The 21,271-nt window shown below is 37.7% G+C and overlaps 1 protein-coding gene across 1 annotated transcript; it reads left to right on the top strand.

The window, feature by feature from the left end:
- Positions 1-13,399: 13,399 nt before the first annotated feature.
- On the top strand, positions 13,400-19,983 carry tmem276a (transmembrane protein 276a). Its single transcript, XM_056245746.1, has 4 exons — positions 13,400-13,965; positions 14,685-14,798; positions 17,370-17,507; positions 19,613-19,983. The coding sequence occupies exons 1-4, from the start codon at positions 13,620-13,622 to the stop codon at positions 19,858-19,860; spliced, it is 846 nt and encodes a 281-aa protein (XP_056101721.1). The 5' UTR covers positions 13,400-13,619; the 3' UTR covers positions 19,861-19,983.
- Positions 19,984-21,271: the final 1,288 nt, after the last annotated feature.

The following is a 21,271-nucleotide window of genomic DNA, read 5'->3' as shown; positions in this document are numbered from 1 at the left end:
CTATCTACATAGTACAACTAAAAAGTACTCTTAGTACTAATTTCCGCTAGCTTTTTCTTGTTGACTCAACTTTTGTAAATAACAGTTATACGAACTGAAAATAAGTTGTCTGTGACAAAAAAAAAAAAAAAAAACCTGTTTAGTTGAGTCAACTTGACATTATTTGTTTTCTGGAGAGGTGCAACTATTCTGTAACAAATCTTTTGTAGGTGAGCCAATTCAACATTTTTTGTCTATTGGAATTTTTTTTTATTGAAAATCATTTGTTCATCACTGTTTTGGTGACGAGTGTTTCCTTTGGTTGGTCAGTTTGGCTTTTTGTGTGAGTTTGTGGTCTTTGAAACAGTGTTTAGAAAAACACATAATTTGTTGCTATGAGAAAGAAACCAAGATGATCAAGTTTTCAGCCTCATAAACTAGCATAAATCCCTAAACCTTATTTCCGACCATAAGTGATTTTTTTTAATTAATATTTTACCAGCAAAACTTTCTTGCAGCAGATCAGACATTCTGGATTCTGATTTTAAAATACATTATGGGGAAAAAAAAGTCTTTTGACACACACACAGACATCAAGAATCAGCATATGAATCTCAACAATGGTGACATGCTTCATGCCGCAATGCATGCTGGGAGCCACCATAGTATTAAAATCATGGCTCCCAGCATGCATTGTGGCATGAAATATGTCACCATTATTGAGATTCATATGCTGATTCTTGATGTCTGTGTGTGTGTCTAATAAAAAAATTCCCTCAATGTATTTAAAAATCAAAATTCAGAATGTCTAATCTGTTGCATAAAAGTTTTGTTGGTACACCTAATGTATTATTCACAAATCTTTTGATCAGGAGTAAGAGTAGTGACCTATATCCTTTTTGCTGTTATCTATCATTTTTTATGGCTTTCTTTGCAACAAATTATATGCTTTGCTAAACACTGTTACAAAGACCACAACACCACATAAATGCCATGTGACCTAATAAAAAAATAAATAAATAAAAACCTACATCTGAACCTGTTTATTCTTAATAAGAACTTCTGTTTCCAATAGACAAAAAATGTTGAATTGGCTCAACTACAAAAGATTTGTTACAGAATAGTTGCATCTCTCCAGAAAACAACAAGTTGACTCAACTAAACGTTTTTTTTTTTTTTTGTGTCACAGACAAATTATTTTCAGTTCGTATAACTGTTATTTACAAAAGTTGAGTCAACAAGAAAAAGCTAGCGGAAATTAGTACTAAGATTTTTTTTTTTGTTTTAACAGTATGGATTTTTGCTGAACCAACACAACAAAATTAGTCATTTCAACTTTTTTTTTATCTATCTATCTATCTATCTATCTATCTATCTATCTATCTATCTATCTATCTATCTATCTATCTATCTATCTATCTATCTATCTATCTATCTATCTATCTATCTATCTATCTATCTATCTATCTATCTATCTATCCATCTATCTATCTATCTATCCATCCATCCATCCATCCATCCATCCATATCTATCTAATCCCCTAACCCTACGTATCACAGAAAACTTTTTTACATTTTCAGAAAACATCAGTTATTATGATTTATAAGCTGTATTTCTCATGCGGACCAAAACAAGTGCAAGGATTTCGGATCTTATACCCACATCCAGGGACATTCTTTTTCCATAATGTATGAATCAAGTGTATGACTTGACTTGACTATAGGGTATACCTGAACTACACACACACACACACACACACACACACACACACACACACACACACACACACACACACACACACACACACACACACACACACACACACACACACACACACACACACACACACACACACACACACACACACACACACACACACACATTGTGTTTTCATGTTTTATGGAGACTTTCCATAGACAGAATGTTTTTTATACTGTACAATCTGTATATTCTGTCCACTTACACTAACCCTACTGCTAAACCCAGCCGTCACACAAAACTTTCTGCATTTTTACATTTTGAATCACTTAGTATGATTTATAAGCTTTTTTTCTCATGGGGACCAAAACATGTCTCCACAAGGACAAGGATTTCGGATCTTACACCCACATCCAGGGACATTTTGTCTCCATAATGTATAAGGTATACCTGAACCACACACACACACACACACACACACACACACACACACACACACACACACACACACACACACACACACACACACACACACACACACACACACACACACACACACACACACACAGTAATTGGGGAAGTTTGCAACTTTCACATTCACTTCCCTAAATGTAAATGTGACAGCCTTAAATGGACACTTGTGTAATGTCATCTCTTTTCTGGAGTTGAGTACTCTGCAAGTATTTTATTTTTGTATTTAAAAAAAACCCTGACCTTTATTGAGTTTAATTGTTTTTTTGTTTGTTTTTTACGTAATATAACAATATAATAAAAGAGCTAAGATTCTGATTGTGTTCTGAGTTATATGAAGTGGCATTTTGAAATGTTTAGTTTTGATCGAGCTGACCCGCACACACTGACTCCTGAGTGGGAACCCAAAGGTTTTGTCTGTGTGCTCTGTTTTCCCAATAGTGCATTGCAGGGTATTTTCAGGCACCACAGGAAGTCCGTTACATCTACACACACACGCACACACTCTCATACACAGTCACTGTCTCTATTGCACAACAGCCTGAAGTGTTGTATAACTGTCTCACTCTAGAACAGAGGGCAATAGACGCACAACACCGCAACATTAAGCTTCATAAGATTTACATTTATAAGAATACTGTATATTGTTAACAGTAATCACTAAAAACTTTCCTTACAATAAAGAAAAAGAAAAAGCAATGACAATAATGTATGTAAAATGGTAAAATCAAATAGAAAACCGTTGGGAGTTTTTTTGTTGTTGTCATAAGACCTATTAGATATGCAGGTTATATTAGGTGTCTTTAACTATTATGCACTTGCATTAAAAAAATACGTACAATGTTTATTGTGTTGATGTTGTACTGCAAAACACTCTTGCTGATACTGAGGTGGATACGGGGAAGGTTAGGGACAGGTTTGGTGGTTCAAGGGTGGGTTAAGGTGGAAGGAAAGGTCAACATTATAATTATGGAATTAAAGAAATTAATTACATCTGTAATTACATTTCGGATCTTTCTTTTATTTTAAATACAATGTAAAAACATGTATTTACACAATAAGTGCATTGTATCACACGATTACAGTTTTTTTTAATTGCTTACAAACAATGTCTATTGTAACTATGGCTCCTTTTCTCTAAACTCTACACACAAAGCAACAAAACACACACACACACATGCAAAACATCACACATCTCTTGCAAAAGCAAACACTTTATGCAAAACTATTTCAACTCTTTTTCAAATTTCAAAAATTGTGTTTTTGTATAGAACTCTACACACAAACCATCAAATGATTCGCCATATACATGCTAAGCTACACAGATATGAAAAATGTAAAACACTGTTATCTTGTGTCTTTTGTTTGTTCGGTGTGACACATTTTGGTAACAGGGCTTTAACAATTACAAACCTAATTCATAACATAAAAAAAGAGAACTCGTGTAATCTGATTTAACCTCTTAAGGTTGCCAATCAATATTCTTTGTTCAGAAGTTACCATTAACCATTTGTTGAAAAGGGTAATACATATCTTAATTTTTTCAGGCCTTATTTTTTTGCACCTTATTTCTGGAAAGTGCCTTGTGTAACTTGGATGCCACAAATGTAAAAGCACAGCTCTCTATAATGGAGATACCATACATCTAAAACACACGTATCACAGGGCATGATGAGTGAGTCATACGGGATGACCGTAACAAAGGCGATGAGATGAACGACAGCTGTTGTCTTGGTCTTTATCTCTGTGAACAAACTTCCTGTAGGTTACAGCCACTCCAGCCATGATAACCACACTGCACTCTGACTAGCCACACGTTTAAGCAGGTTTTCTCGCTTTCTCTCATCTTCAGGTCTTTCGCAAAGAAACAAGAACACTGTTCTACTGGAAATCATGTACGATTCTTAGTAATTGTACAGTAGTGCCGGAAACACCTGTAAAAATTCCACACTTACAATAAAATAAATAAATGTTTTTTTTTTAACATTGTTACAGTTTTTACCAACTGCTTACACACAAAATCTTTTCATGTCACACGATTTTTGAAACCTCTCACTCAAAGTGCAAAACTACATGCCAAATCTTCAAAACCATAAGCTATTTCTCAGCCTGTGACTCAGTTTTCAATTGCATAAAACACTTTTTTCAAAACACTACACACAATTCTCTACCTAAAACACAAAGATCTATCAGGAAGTGACTTGCTTTCCTTTTCCAAACACAACCAATCAAAATGCTACACTTATTGACCAGGTCACACATATACTCACTTTTCTGGATGCAATTCATACAATGCTTGTCCCTGATCCAGATCAGGTGCCTGCTAGATTTGTGGTTGTGTGGGACAATGTTAGTTTTCACCGGGCTGTTCTGGTCCAAAACTGGTTTGCCACCCATCCACAATTTGTAGTTTTGTACCTACCCCCATATTCACCTTTTCTAAATCCCATAGAGGAATTCTTCTCAGCCTGGCGCTGGAAAGTGTATGATCGCCAACCCTATGCCCGCATGCCGCTTCTCCAGGCAATGGAGGACGCATGTGGGGACATAGAGGTTGCCTCTGTCCAAGGTTGGATACGCCATGCTAGGAGATACTTCCCTCGATGTTTGGCAAGAGAAAACGTATCTTGTGATGTGGACGAAGTATTGTGGCCAGACCCAGCTCGGAGAAGAGATGAAGCTTAGCACTGGGAACTGCACCCCCCCCTGCCAATTCCTGGACTGGGACCCCACACAGAATTTACTGTATTTTACTGTAAAGAATATACTTTTGGTTTACGTAAATGTTTACGTAAAAGTTCTGTTTGTATGCTAATGTATACAACAGTAATGTTTGGCCTAATCAATATTTTCTGTTTCTACATTGCATTGGCGTTTCCGGTGTACTTGTTACCACTCTCAGCAGATTACTTTCACTGTAGAACATTGTATTGAAATGTAGATATAAGCCTATGAAAGACCAAAGAGCTTTAGATTTAGAACAGCAGTGTTTACATGGTATATCCAAAAATGTGTTATTATGAAAGAAGTGTTTGCCATTTGATGCAAATGCTTCATTCTGACATGTGTTTATGGCATTTTGAACGCAGTGTTGCATTTTGAAGGAGATGTGAGGCATTTTGCATTTTGTGTGTGCAGTTTTGAGAATTGTGTGTAGAGTTTTGAAAAAAGGAGACTTAGTTTTGAAAACGTGTGTACGCAGTTGGTAAAAACTGTAAGTTCCACATTGAACTTTTTATTTCCCAGTTCTTCAGAAAATGATCTACAGTGCTGCTTGAAAGTTTGTGAACCCCTTGCAGAATCTGTGAAATTTGAATAATTTGAACATAATATGCATGTTCAAAATGCATGTTATTTTTTATTTAGTACTTCCCTGAATGAGATATTTTACATAAAATATGCTTACATATAGTCCACAAGACTATTTTGAGATCCATCTTTTCACACTGAGGACAATTGAGGGACTCAATTATTAAAAAAGGTTCAAACATTCACTGATGTTCCAGAAGAAAACACCATGCATTAAGAGATGAAAACTTGAATTTGAAGCTCAAGGTAAATTGTAATGAATTTGTCTTTGGGGAACATGTACAGTAAGTATCTTCTGTTGCTTCCGAAGGGCAGTACTAAATGAAAGTATTCTTTCTTTAAATTATATTTAAAGAAAATAAGAAAAATGTGGACATCTTCATTCCAGGGGTGGAGCCACGGGTGGGTCTGAAATATATATATTTTGTAATAAAAATAAAACATAGGCTAACTTTTCCTGGGCGCACTGGCGTGAACTGCTACGCGCTCGCGTGTATGTAGCAATGGCGAGATCAAGATGTAACATTTTCGGTTTGTTTCTCGTCGTCAAACCCAGTATATATTCAGAACAAATATAGCACGATTTGCATGGGATTATTTTATGACATTTGAATCCTCTTTTTAAAAAACTGTATAAGCGCAGCAGGGATTTTTAAAAAATGTATTTTTGTGTTCCGAAAAAAAAAGGTAGCCTAATAAGGCTTTAAAACAACATCAAGGTGAGTAAATAATTAGTGAATTTTCATTTTTGTGTCAACTGTCCAAAAGACAGTCACAGAAAAATAGTGAAGGGGTAAATAAACTTTAAACAGATAAAATACGTCGTTTGCTAAGCGACGTAGGCCATGTCGTGGCCTTTAAACCAACCGAATTCACCGAATTGAGATCTCTATTTCACCTTTTTTTTTTTATCATAGGGGAATTTTTATGAGCTCTTTTGGAGCATGTTTTATATGACAGATGACGTTGTCAATGAACAAGTTCTGTGTATTGATTGAACTGTATTGTTGAAAACTTAGAACAATTAAACAGAATTGTGAAATATTCGGGCTCATGTTATACGAGGAGAACTAAACTATGTTTTGGGGAAATTAGATTCCTGACCAAATTAGATTCCTGACCACTTTTACAGTCTATAGGCCTTAGGTCTAGAGAGAGATGCGCTAAAGCACAGGTATGGTAATAATGGAGATTCCAAAGCGCTCTTCTTTGGTCCGTTCTATGCACCGAAACTTTTTACAATGCAACAAAATATTTAAAGAGCATCAAGCTATTAAAATCTCTATTATGTAAGCACAGATAATATAACAGTATATTAGTCAGTCCTTTTTATTAGGTTAAACAGTGATTTGATAACATTTTGATTATAAGGCCCACCCATTATTGCTCTGGCCCATCCAAAACTGGAATTGGAATATGGAATTTTGGGGATCTGGAGGATTTTTCTGAAGAACATTGGGCAGTTAACTATTCAGGACAAACAATGGACTCAAGAACAACTATCACAAAACAAAAAAACAGTTGTGGATCATCCAGGTAACGGCACACAGTATTAAGAATCAAGGTTACATAAACTTTTGAACAGGGTATTTTTTTTTTTTTGTCTTTGTCTTGTGGACTATATGTAAACATCTGTTATGCAAAATTTAGGACAGTACTAAAAAAATAACGGTAACTCTTCCTTTTACAGTACAGTACTTACGTCTACTTACAGTGTACTTACCTAGAAAGTACTGGCTAATATAAGGTAGGCTAAGTACATGGGTTAGGAGTAGGTTTAGGGGTAGGTTCAGGGTTAGTACCTAGTTATTACCCGGTAATTATAATTAGGCCTACTATAATAAGTACATAGTAAGTACATGGGTAACAGGACTGTAAAAGGAAGCGTTACCAAAATAACATGCATTTTGTATGATCCCTCCTAGTTTGTTAAAACTGCTCACATTTTCACAGATTCTGCAAGGGGTTCACAAACTTTCAAGCAGCACTGTATGTACTGGTCCACTATATCATCTTATTTGTGTAAATGAGCTGTCTGAATTAACACAGGTATGGTGTGCCACAAGGCTAAGTCTTGGGTCCTTTCTTGTTCTCCATGTATATGCTCCCTTTTGGTGATATTATTAGGTGGCATGGCATTAATTTTTAAAGTTTACACACAGCTTTATATATCCTCCAGATAAAATTGCAGATTGCATTAAGGAGTTTGTAAATTCGAGGACCAAACAATTAAATTATAATCACAATTATGCTAATATTTGTCTAGATATTGTTTAACATATTTGACTTTTTGTAATTTGATAGCTACATCTCTATTGTCTCTAGAACAACAGTTTCCCACCGCAGAAATGTTGCTTATACTGTCATAGTTATGTCTTGTTTAGTTAGTTTAGTTGTCATAGTTTTCATTGTCATTGCTTGAGTCACACATTAGTTGTCATGGTTTCTTATCAGTTACACACCTGTTCCCTGTTCCGTTGATTATCGTTCTAATTTTCTTCAGTTCATGGTCTCATGTTAACATTACATTTGTTTTTGTGTTTATTAAAATACAATTTCTTGTTCATTCTGCGTCATACTTGGTTGATTTAATACATGCAACCCCTGGCATAACACAAGACCAAAAGGCAAGATTTATACGTAAGGGATAATCCAAATTTTATTTGAATGAATTATCACATTTATTTAAATTCATTATTAAAAGAGAGAGACAGAGAACTGAAAGAGAAGGAAGAGAGAGAGAGAGAGAGAGAGAGAGAGAGAGAGAGAGAGAGAGAGAGAGAGAGAGAGAGAGAGAGAGAGATGCGTGCGCGAGTTGTGCGCGTCTCTTCTTTAAAGTCTACAGTCCCCTCGTTGCTTCAGCATAACTTAATGATTCATGGATTTATTAAAATTATTTATGAATGACAGGCAACACTGACAGTGACAAGGCAATCTTTATTTGAACTAATCATGTCATTTATTTAAATATCTGTATGTCAAACCAAACTTTTACACGGATGATGAACGCTGGTGTCTTTTCCATTTTTCCTGTAGCGCTTTAAAACTGATTTAAAGACGGCATTGCTTGACTTGAAGTCTTGAAGCCCATATGATGTTGTATTTTGTAATGTGACGGTTTATACCTGCTCTGAGACACATCAAACTTGCAACACTGTTTTCGCGTCCAGCGGTAGACTGAACAGAGGCATAAAACTCCCGCAATGTCTCATTTAAAAGAGACGCAGAGTAGGTCTCGAAATCACAATTGTTCTGTCTTTGACGCAAAAAGTCACTGAAAGTGTTAACTGCCCATTTAGTTGTCTTTTTCGTATTGACCTCATCTTTGTCGTCTTCGATCTTATCTAGCTCTGTCTTTTCCCTCAAAAAAAGCCTAAAACTTAAGTAGCCTAATATACAGTATTTCGTTGTCATCCTGCCTCTCCAAATGCAAAACTGACATTAACAAACTGCAATGATGCAGTAACAGCTGAAAAAGTACTTGGGTGTGTGTTTTATTTTATATTTACCGGTCAGTAATGCTATCGCTGCTGTCTATCCCATAGAAGAACATGACAGCCAGGGTATGTTTTGGAACTATTGGGGCTTACATGAACCACGTGACAGCCGTCGCGGCGACATCAAAGAGCGTCGCAACTCTTTCTCTCTATGGCTCTGAGCCTACCTAAATAAACGTTTTCATATGTGTCTCTCTCTCACTCTTTTGCAAGTGTAACTCTGTTACTATGGTTACCAATGTTTATAGTAGCGGATTAATTTCGAACTGTAATCAAACTGACTGGAACTACCTGTGCATTAAACGGTTTTACTGCACACCTTCCAGCCAATCAGAATCGAATATTTAAACAGCCCGTGGTATAAAGCTAATTATTATTTTTTTATTTATTTAATGACCACACAGCCAGGCTGGTGGAATTTGTTTTCAGTACAGCTCTTTGGTACAGGTTCCAGCATTACATTAAACAGTAAACATTAAACATATAAAGTAACATACATATACACACAGACAAACACATTAATACATAATACATAAGGGGTCATGCTTAATCCACAGTCCTCAGCGTTCAGAGTTCAAAAGGTGTATTGCTTTTGGAATGAAACTATTTTTGAAGCGAGTTGTTCTAGAGGCGATTGTCCTATAACGCCTCCCAGAGGGCAGTAACTGGAAGGCGTAGTGAGCAGGGTGCGAGGTATTAGAAATTATCTTGTGGGCTCTGCGTAGTGTCCGTTTGTGGTAGAGTGATTCAAGGGATGGTAGGGGTGAACCAATGCCTTTCGATGCTCTGTTGATGATACGCTGTAGTTTCTTCCGGGAAAGTGAGTCAAGACTGCCAAACCAGACTGTGATGGAAGTGGTGAGGATGCTTTCAACGATGGCCATGTAGAAGCGGAGCAGAAAATGAGACCTTACTCTGAACTTCTTGAGCTGTCGGAGATGAAAAAGTCTTTGCTGGGCTTTTTTGTAGATATGATCTGTGTTGATTTTCCATTTAAGGTTATTGCTGATGTGTGTCCCAAGAAGTAATTAAACCATGGATATCCCGCCTATACATGTTCTCCGGCTGGAGCAGGGGGATCACTCTCTCAAGGATCACACAAAGGATTTTCTTGACCAGTCGCGCATAACCCATTATACAAACTCTTGCTATGTGTTTTCTACTACACCGGGCTTAGCAAGCGGTCGAATGCACGTCTGACTGTGGAGGTCCTCGAGGGATCTTCGTCTAATATATGGAGTGGGTGCTGGTTCAGTGTGGATCTCCGTTCATTGTCTGCCCTGTTGAAGAGTACAATGCCAGCCAATGACCTGGATAGGTCCCGTTCCAAATCGTCTTAGTCATCTCTGTATAAGTCCAGTTCCAAGTCGACTGAGTTATCGCTGGTTAAGCCCAGCTCCAAGTTGTCTAAGTCATCACTGGTTAAGTTATGATCCAAGTCGTCACTGGTTAAGCCCAGCTCCAAGTCATTGCTGGTTAGGCCCATCTCCAAGTTGTCGTTGGTTAGGCCCAGCTGCAAGTCGTCTTCATCGTCCAGCACCAAGTCTCCTTCTTCGCCATTGCCAAGCCCAGCCTTCCTCTCCCTCCTCTTCTGCCAAAGCCATCCAGTTCCTCATTCTCGTATCCATTGTCTCCCTTCAGCCCCTCGGCTCCTCTAGTGGTTCTGCCCTGCTGTACAGATCTGCCTAGGGCTTCCCAGTCATCAGCTCTGCCTTGGCCTGTGGATCCCTCAGCTCCACCTCAAGCATCCAAGCCCTGGACTCCACCTCGGCCCTCTGAATCATCGGCTCCGCCTCGGCTCAATAGTCCCACGGCTGCACCATGGACTGTCATCCCTTAGACTCGGGCGGGCTCCCTTGTCCCTCTGGCTCCACCTTGGTCCGTTGTCGCTCTGGCTCTGCCTCGGACTTCCGAGTCAGCAGCTGTGCCTTGACCTTCCACCCCACCGTCTCTGCCCTGGTCTGCCAAGCTCACGCCTCTACCTCCGTCACGCCCGCCTGCAGCTCCACCATGGTCATCCAGGCCTACAGCTTCGCCCTGGCTCTTTGGCTTTTCGGTTCCGCCTGAGACTCCACCTCCAACGGCTACACCTCAGTCGGTCATCTGCTCTGGTTCCTTCGCCCTGGCTCCTCCCACCTTAATCTCTTCCCTGGTCATCATCTTCTTCCTCTGCCTGCTCCTCATCCTCCTCCAGAGCCCACTCCCTCTCTCCTCAACTTGGACTATGATTTGAGTAACGTACTACTTACCTGTTGGTTCCATTTCCATTGACTGAGGACAGTTGTGGCCTAATGGTTAGAGAGTCAGACTGGTAACACAAAGGTTGTGGGTTCAATTCTCAATACTGGCAAGAAATGACTGAGGTGCCCTTAAGCAAGGCACCTAACCCCCTATCGCTCCCCAGGGTTAGGTGCCAATGTTTAATGGGTTAAATGCAGAGGACAAATTCCAAGTATGGGTTTCCGTACTTGGTCTTATCATTCATTCTCCTACATCACACAACTCTTTGGTGGATTTAATACATGCAACCCCTGAAAGTTACAGGAAATTCTCTTCTTATTATTATACTGAAAAAGTAGACCATCTATTCATAATTAGACCTGATCATTGCAACGTACTTTTGGGTGCATTCCAATCATCTTTCCACTGTTTACTGGTACAGTTTCATAGCATTTTTTCTTACATGTAAATCCTGTAATGATCTAGCCCATCAACTTCTCTACTATCCCTCCCCCTGCCCCAGAGGATGACAAGAGGGAAAAGAGTTTATTTGTTTAAATTCTTCTTTTTGTCATCTTTGGCTCGCTTACTGGGGACTGTAAGGCACTATTCTTTATAAAGCTGTTTTGAAATGATTTTTATTGTGACAAGTGCTAAAACTATATGTAAGAAGAATTAAATTAAATTCCTTCAAACATCTCATGAACCAATTCACTCTGAAGAATCTATCATTTAACATTAAGACATTTCTCCAAATAACCTATAGACACTAAGGAACCCTAAACAGAGAAAACGTTTTTTTTAATAAAAATGGAAAAAATTACATTTGACAACCCATTATTTTAAGTGCTGCAGTACTCAATGACAGCATTCAGAGGATAAAGACGTTCTGAAAGTCATGCCTAAAAGGTCAAATGGATCATTGCTCAACTGTGGTGATCCAATATGCAGTTTGCAAGTGCTAAACATGGCAAGCAGAGCAGTACTGATGCTCTACCTCCATCATCTGGCAATAAAGAGTTTCTTGTTTATGTCCACATCTGCTGGTGATGAAGACTTATTTACACCTGGCTAAAAAACAGCTTAGATCAGTATAGACAGGCTTCAATTCAAAGACGTTCTTAACTGGTTTTAGATGAGCAATGCTATCCTGTGATGATGATAATAATTATAATAATAACATTAATAATATTGCTTTACAAACAACATTCATATGTCAAGAGTTATTTTTTAGATCTATTCAGTTAGATTAATACTGCATAAAGTTGCACTTAATGGGGGAATTACAGAACAATCCGTTCAGGTCGTATATTTCATATCGTATGCAGGGCCGTCGCTAAAAGGCTAAAAGGTGGTGACGATTCTAGGAGCCTCCTGAAAGCCGTGGGCCCATGGTAGCAAAAAACAATCTTAATACAATTTTTTACTTTCCTTCCAGAATTTCTTTTTGTTCATAAAATGTACAATGTTGCTCACAGTAACATGCCACTTCACCATGTGTGCTCAAAAAAGTTATGCGAGTGTATGATATTGATGGCATCATCATAGCTCTTTTCTGACTTACAGTAAAACTGCTCCAGCATGTTACAACACTCCCCGATCTCCCATGTATATGTAGGCCAATGTTTGTATTTATGTATGTATGTATGTATGTATTTGTCTGTTTTATTAAGGAATTAAAAACAAAATCTGTTTTATTTTTAAAAATTACGTTTTGTTTTTTTATATTATTTTTTAATTATTTTTTTTATATATAGCTTATCTTTTAGCAAAAATCGATTGAATTGAATTTTAATAGGCCTACTACTACTAGCCTACTACTATACTACTACTACTACTACTACTAGGCTACTACTACTACTACTAATAGTAGTCTACTACTACTACTAGTAGTCTACTACTACTAATAATAATAATAATAACAAAAAATTATAAGAATTTTTAGCAAAGGTTTTTTTTTTTTTTTTTTTTTTTAAGCAACAAACCAGAGAAGAAAAGCATGTATATTCTGACAGTTACTAGTACGACTAGCGGGTCTCTTATTTATCTTCTTTTTATTTTTATTTTTTACAATGAGAATTGCTGAGGACAAAGCGATTATTTTTTGATCGAGACAAAAATTTCGATGGTCCTGCATTCCTTAAAAAAAAAAAAAAAAAATTATAATTTTTTTTTTTGTTGACGTATCGACAGGCTTTATAAAATTCACCCGAATATCCTTTATGGAGACAGCGGCAACACAGCTGTTGTCTGACGAATCCGGAGCGCTTTCATCAGCAGTCTCCAGTGTCGGCATTGGCTCTCCATCATCCCGACTCCAAACGAGCAGCAGCAGAGGACAGACATGTCTGTCTAGAGCTCCAACACCATTTGTATCGTCTTATTATGTCGGGTTTAGGATGATATGGGTTCGGTGCAAAATGTGACAGTTGTCCGCGGGCATCATGAGGATATTAACAGCATCCGGGCTCTTCCTGGCCTTCTGTTCCATCTGGCTCTTGACCATGGCCATCAGCACAGACTACTGGTACGAAACAGATGCGCGGAAACACCGGGACCGATGCAAAAAATATGCCAGCAAGAGAAATGACCCAGGATACATATATATTTCCAACCAAAACCTCCCTCTCCGGATGCGACCGGAAGCGGCTCCTCTGCGGGGATCCCTGCACCCTGCGCCCGCCATGGAGTCGCGCTGCAGCCGCCGCTACAACTCGACCACAACCGGGCTGTGGAGGAAATGCCATCGAGAAGGCTTCGACCTGGAGAACGAGGATCTGATTTTTAAAGGTGATGATGCTGATCAGGCCCTGTGTGAACAGTAACCAGATTCCGCGTTGATTTTGAACAGTTCTAGTGTGTTTGTTGAGCTTATGTGAAGGAGTGTTGAAGAATGTTTGGCGCTATCCAGGGTGCTGATCTCTCACATCAACACTAGACACACGCTCATGTTCACACATTCATCACATTTCTACTAAAAAACAGAAACAGATGGAGTCTGTCAGGGCAGTGCATGGGATCCATTTGACATAAACACGTGTTCTTTTTTAGGTCTGAGAGACCCCAGGGCCATTTTAATAAAGGAAAACACTCTCAACTACCTCTGGAATATGTTACGTTCGTTTCCCCTTTGAGTTTCCTTTTGATAGCTCCAATAACAAAAGCAGTATTCTAATTCTACTTAATCTGAAAAGAATGTATTATTTAATGCATTAATGCATTTGCAAGCTTCTTAATGTGATAAATGATAAAGTCTTTCAGGGCAATGAGATGCAGATGCCTTAGCAGGACATGAGAGTAAATTGACTGATGTTGTTTGAGGTCCAGTTTGAATGTTTATTGATCATAATCCAAATAAAGGATTTGGCACCAAAGTTAAGTTCCTGTAAATGTCTTACACACAAATGTCTTACTACTTGTGACTGTTCCAATGTTCAAACACACGTGCACCACATCTGTGTTAACGTGATCCTCACAGTTATTACTGAAGTTTCTGTGAATTTCTGCAGGTTTGCTTCAACGCTGCACGCCGGTGAAGTATTACTATTCCTCAGCGAATATCCCACGAAATCTGCCAGTGAACATCACCAAGACTATCAGACAAGACGAATGGCACGCTCTCCGTAAGTCAGATTGTGCTCTTGATCACACTCTTAACATGTAATAAGTGTATTATGAGCTACTTTGTATTAAAGCATCAGTAAAACTGAACTACACATCTGCAATGCACATCTTTATTGAATCACTGATCTGATCTGCTTTCAACTATCAATTGCTTGGTTTCACACATTTGACCTCGTTTAAATCCATCTCTCAAAATCAGAGTTTCTCTCTGGGTCTGTGCGTAGACTTGACTTTGAGAGACGTTTCTCTGGCCTTCCAGAACAGATATAATGTTAGAATCTTCAAATGCTTCCAAAAACACTTATTTTGCATATTATGTAATGAGAATACAACATCTATAACCCGACTGACATAATATGTGACAGATTGTTCATGATGTATTTATTTAATATACTGTATATATGTATGATGTACTTAAACAATCATCTATATATACCACAATAAATACACTAAACTAGTTTTTACAGTAACACCAACTAGATTACAACTTTGATGGTCAGAAAGTTGAAATCAGTTTTAAAAGTTTGAAGTCTGAAGGTATAAGTAGTTTGAAGTGTTTTAAAGCCATGTAGTCAATCATTTATTTATATGGCACTTTATACAAAAGCTTTAGCAGCATCACAGTAATAAACTGACAGATGTTCAAATTTGTAAAAGGTATTTGAACCACTTGTAGTTTTTAGTGGAACCTCTTAGTTAATGTTATATAATACTGAAACAATTAAAGACAAGGCCTTAAAATTGAAGCATTCAGCAAAACTCTGCTCTGCATAAACAACCAGAACAAGTTGGGACATTTTGTAAAATGCAATAAAATCAAGAATCTGTGATTTGTTCATTCTCTTGAACCTTTATTTAACTGACTAATATACAAGTAAAAGATTTTCACTGACCCACTTAAGTGTATTTCTGTAAATATAAACATATTTTGATGGCTGCAAAACACAGCAAAAAAAAAAAACTAAAAGTGAAAAGCTTATAAAATATTTAAGTTAAACTCTTTTGAAACAGTCCACAATACGTTGGTTAATCGGTAATAAGTGATTGAGTGTAAAAAGAGCATCTTTAGAGCAGCTTTTCTCTTTTGTTTTGCTTCTGTCAAAACTTTTTTTTTGCAGTGTGTTGCAGCCAACAAAAGAGCATCTGTCTTTGACTCGCCACTTTATGCCAAATATCATGAGAGAATTGCCAAACAGTTCAAAAATCACATTTCTAAATGCTACTGTGTTAAATACAGCCACGTGTGCTCAGGAGTACTTTGGAAAACCGTTGTTACTGACACAGTCCGCCGCTGCATCTAGAGATGAGTCTCTGTTACACAAGGAGAAGGTTAGGGCGAGTTCTCTGGGCCCGAGCTCATCTCAGATGATCCAAAACACAGTGAAAATATGTGCCACGGTCAGAGGATTTCACATTTCTGCTTGTTTTGGGGAAAAACAGACAGAGTCCTCAGTCCCAAAGACGACATGCCTCTGTCCCAACTTTTGTGGAGTGTGTTGGAGACATCAAAATCAAAACTGGTTAAAATACAATTAGGTTGTTCAGTGAAAACTTTCAAATCTTTTCTTTGTAAGAGAATTAACATTCTTGATTTGATTGTATTTTACAAAATGTCCCAACTTTTATGGATTTGGGGATATATATGCTTTTTGCATTGTCATCATGTTACAGTCTACTGAATGTATGTACCCTTGTGAAAAAGTACACTTTAGAATTTATTTATTTATTTATATACAGACTACGTAATATGTAAATAATGCACTTTCAAATAATATACATAGGTGTGAACTGAATGTTTTTAGACACTTAATTGCATGTTAATTGCAACTAAATAAAAATGTACTGTAGTTTAAATTTACATTAAATACATTTTTGACCCACTTAAATAGGACATCTTTATTTGTTGTCTTTGAAATATGGTTAAAGTGTACTGTTGAATGTACCGACTAGCAGTTATGTTAAACTAAAATAACCTTTAATGTAATTTCTATTAAAACATCATGTATTAAAGATATTTGTAATAAACCAAACCCTGATCCTATTCCTAATAGTAAGTAAATGTTGGTAATTATCATTAATCAGGGCTTAAATGTACAATTACACTGTAACAAGAACAACTTAAAATAAAGTTTAACCCACGTTACTTTAGGTTTCCTTGTTACAGTTTAACTATACATTTAAGCACTGATTAATGATAATGAAGTGTTACCTGAAGTTGTAAGTACATTTAAATATATATTAACTTTCAACACGCACTACAGATTATAATATTGCACTTTACACGTGCTGTATTATGTAAGCCAACACATCAAAATAAGTGTACAACAAACGATTATAAAGCCTTAATGATTTATGTATATTTATGTACACAAACTGTCCTTAAGTTTTGTAAGAAATGCCATGAAAGTGGTCTTAAGTGACATTTTATTTGATTGATATGATATAATCTGTGAGTGAACATATACTTCTATACACGATTTGAAGTAGCCTACTGTAAACGTTCACATTCAATACAATTAAGCATACTTGTTTTTCCCTATGGCTCCTTAACCTCTCTGTTTTCCGTGCAGATTTGCAGCGGATGACTGCAGGTTTTATCGGCATGGCTGTGTCCATCATTGTGTTCGGCTGGACGGTTGGATTGCTGGGCTGCTGGAAGCACAACGAGCTGATGCAGTATGTGGCGGGACTGCTCTTCCTGATGGGAGGTGAGACTCACTCAGGTCTTGTGTAACACTACCAACAACCACTAGGTGGCAGCATGTTACTGCGAGAAGAAGAAATGGCAGGTTTGGAAAGGCATATCACTCCTAGTAGAAGTGTCGTATGTGCACTGTGCACAGTATGCAGTGTTTCTGTATGCACAGCATATTGAATTCCACAATGCAAAGTGCTCAACTGGACTTGTTCATTTCCATTGTGTTGAATTAATTCTTTACCCGCCAGCGTTTTATTTTTAAGTTGCCAGCCAGCAATATTTTTGATTATATTCACAAAACTGTCATGGCCTCCAGAGTATTTTGTTGTATGAATATGTAAACAGTGAATGTATCAGACGAAAGAACAGAGCATCTGCATTGAAACAAACAAACGAACAAAAATAAAATGTTCTATCTTTTATTTCAAGCGGTGTTTTATTAACAAAGTTCGGAAGGAAAAAATGATGTATCCATTCAGCACGAGAGCAGGCCTATATATAAGTAGCCGACGTTTTTCTGCATCCCTCCACCACCCCGTCTCTGTCACGGTTATGTTCAGCTTGTCTTAGTTATCATGGACTTTTAGTTTGTTTTCATTCACATCATGTGTTCCTTTGTTGGATTTTCCCGCCACTCCTTTGTTTCTATAGTTACTGTTATTAGTTGATTCTGTTCAGGTGCATATCATTAATTATCTTGTTTGAAACACTAAGGGTACGTTTACATGACAACGATATGCTTAAAATGAAGACCTTTTCAGACGATTGGCAAAACGATCTCCATTCACACGGATTCGCGAAAAAACGACTAAAAACGCTGTAATCTGCTGCCAGGCCATTAGATGGCGATGAAACACTGTACGCATGTGTAATACCAACCCGATCTCACGACCAATTCGTCCGAATTTGACGAGTGATTAAAAGATGGCTAATTCGTAACAATTCGTACGACCTCACTCGTACGAATTAGTACGATTTTTGCTAAATCGTACATATTTGACGAGTTGCCCAATTCGTATGAATTCGTACGAATGACCTACCCCTGACCCCGCCCCTAAACCTACCCATCACGTGGGTTTAGACAAATCGTACAAATTCGTACGAGTGAGGTCGTACGAATTGTTACGAATTAGCCATCTTTTAATCACTCGTCAAATTCGGACAAATTGGTCGTGAGATAGCGTTGGTAATACGCATGTGCATGACGTCATCGTCTTCAGAGATTCGTGTTTTTATTGTTAACACGGAGACGGTGTCGTGTAAGTTCTTCCCTCACAGTCCTTCAGTGTTCGGTCTACATTACATGTAGTGTGTGCTGCCCTGCCCGTCTGATTATTATTTGTATTATCCTCATTAAACTTTAACATTAAACGTATTTGAACTTTATTCTTCATCTTCGTCTGCCATCCTGCAACCACCCGCTTCTTCTGGGCTGCGTTTAACTCCACTTTTCGACACACACTTACGAACTTCCTAAGCACTTCCCCTCTGGGAAATCTTTGCCGCCATTTTCAAGTGCGTTCAACTTCGTCAAATTAACGAGGGAAGGACATAAAAAATTCAAACACAGTCCTGGGCTGAGTCCGCAATCGCCCCCTTTACCCTCGAATAGGGCGTTATTTGAGGGGACAGCCATTTGTAGTGGTGTCCGAAACCATAGTGGACGTTATTGAGTGCACTTATTCAATCCCACAATGCACCGCAACAACGAGTGTACAACCGATGTACGCTCAATGGCTTTCCGAATTCGCTCACTCGTTTTCATTCACTCCTTCACAGTATTAGTGGACAAACATAGGGAATAGTGAATGAGGGTTAAGGGGGGCGATATCGGATTCAGCTCTGGTTTACTCACATTTTCTTCTTCTCTTGTTTTTGAATCCTGCATTTCTGTACTATTTCAGAAGATTCGTAACAGCAGTGAAAAAATGGATTGCCGGAATAACTTGTCAATGGCGGGGAAGTGTTTTATCATAAATGATGGAAAATCTCGTTAATTCTCGTGGGGAAAGAGTTACCTGAATATAAAATGCCAAAACAATCTTTTTGTCTGTTTCAGTTCATGTCGTTGTTATAAACTCACTGTGTTGTTTTGTTTGTGATTGTGCATCACAGGCACCTGCTGCATCATTTCCTTGTGCACATGTGTGGCTGGTATTAATTTCGAGCTCTCGCGGTACCCGCGCTACCTGTACGGGCTGCCGGAGGACATCAGTCATGGGTACGGCTGGTCCATGTTCAGCGCGTGGGGCGGGCTGGGTCTGACGCTGCTGGCTGGCTTTCTGTGCACACTAGCGCCCTCTCTGCACAGTCCCCAGACCACCACCACACACAAACCCCGACAGGAGAACGGCATGGTGTGACGCTCGCACACTCCCACCATACGCGCAGATACGTTAGCACTGACATGTCATTCTGATGCAGACAAGTGTCTTTACATATCAGAGAAAAATGGCAAATAAACAGTCACATACACAGCAGACATTGTGCAGACACACTGCAAGACTTCTGTAACAGGAAGGGGGAAATAAACAACGATCCAGAGTGCAGCTGAGTTAAACTTACTGGCGTTTGAAGGGAAAAAACTGCACTGCACTGCAAAAAAAAAAAAAAAAAAAAAAACTTAATCAGTATTATCGTCTTATTTTCCAGAAAAAAAGCTATACCTTACAATTGCTAAGATATCCCTTGTTAAAAAGAAGTGCACTTAATTGTGTTGAATGTGCACTTGTAGTGTACTTCAAATCTTAAAAGTATATTTTTACAATCTGTCCTTGCAGGCATAATAATATTAATAAAATAGAAGTGTACTAAAAAAGCACTTTCATGACTGACTGATCCTTTACACACTTAAGTACTTTTTTAAAAAGTGAACTTTGTGATAATGTCAAAAAAAAGTTTTACTTTAAAGTACATTTTAAATCATTGTGATAATATTTGGTCATGTTTCAAAGAAGTACACTTATTTTGATGTAGACTAACAAACAAAACACATGCAAAGTACATCATTATAATTTTAACTGTTGTGTGCGATTTGATGTTACATTTTAAGTTAATATAATAGAAATGTACTAAACTGTATTTAGTATATTTCAAATATATTTAAATACATGACATACAAGTTTCAATATAAATTACATCAAAATGTATTTTAATTTACTATAACTCGGTGCATTTGGCAGTGCACTTTAACCAACAGAATTATGAAATTAGATATAAAGATGTAGGCTACAGAAGAGGGCCAAACTAACTGCACTGAATATAAATTTAAACTATAATGCATTTTCATTTAATTATCAATAAGATGCAATTAAGTGTCCAAAAAGCATTACATTTAGTTCAAACTAAAGGATATTATTTTAAAGTATATTAATTAGTACCCCCAATTACAGTAATAGTTTGCTAAAGTGAACTTCTATTTCACAAGGGATAACCCTTTTTCCAACAAGCCCAGGTGTCAAGAACATTTATATTGTTTTTAAGGTTGTTTAGATGTTTTTACTGGAAAACTAAGCAAAAATACTGATTAGACTAAACACAGACAGACAGACAGACATCTTCTCTGGTACATAGCTGACATTTTACTGAAGATTTGCGTCTCAATGGTGCTCTCTTTCTGTCTTTATCTTTTGCCTGTAATTATGTTCATATCTTTTTTCTGTCTATCTCTCTCTGTCTTAATGATTGCGTCTTTTGCTTTTCCCATCTGTTTCTCTCCTCCTTTCCTCCTGTTTATGTCTCTCAATGGATTTAAAAGAGTGGCAATGTCTCAGA

Source organism: Rhinichthys klamathensis, unplaced genomic scaffold (assembly GCF_029890125.1).
Source record: "Rhinichthys klamathensis goyatoka isolate OS25496 unplaced genomic scaffold, OSU_Roscu_1.1 h1tg000033l_1, whole genome shotgun sequence".
Taxonomy (NCBI): domain Eukaryota; kingdom Metazoa; phylum Chordata; class Actinopteri; order Cypriniformes; family Leuciscidae; genus Rhinichthys; species Rhinichthys klamathensis.
This window is presented reverse-complemented; position numbering and strand designations above follow the sequence as displayed.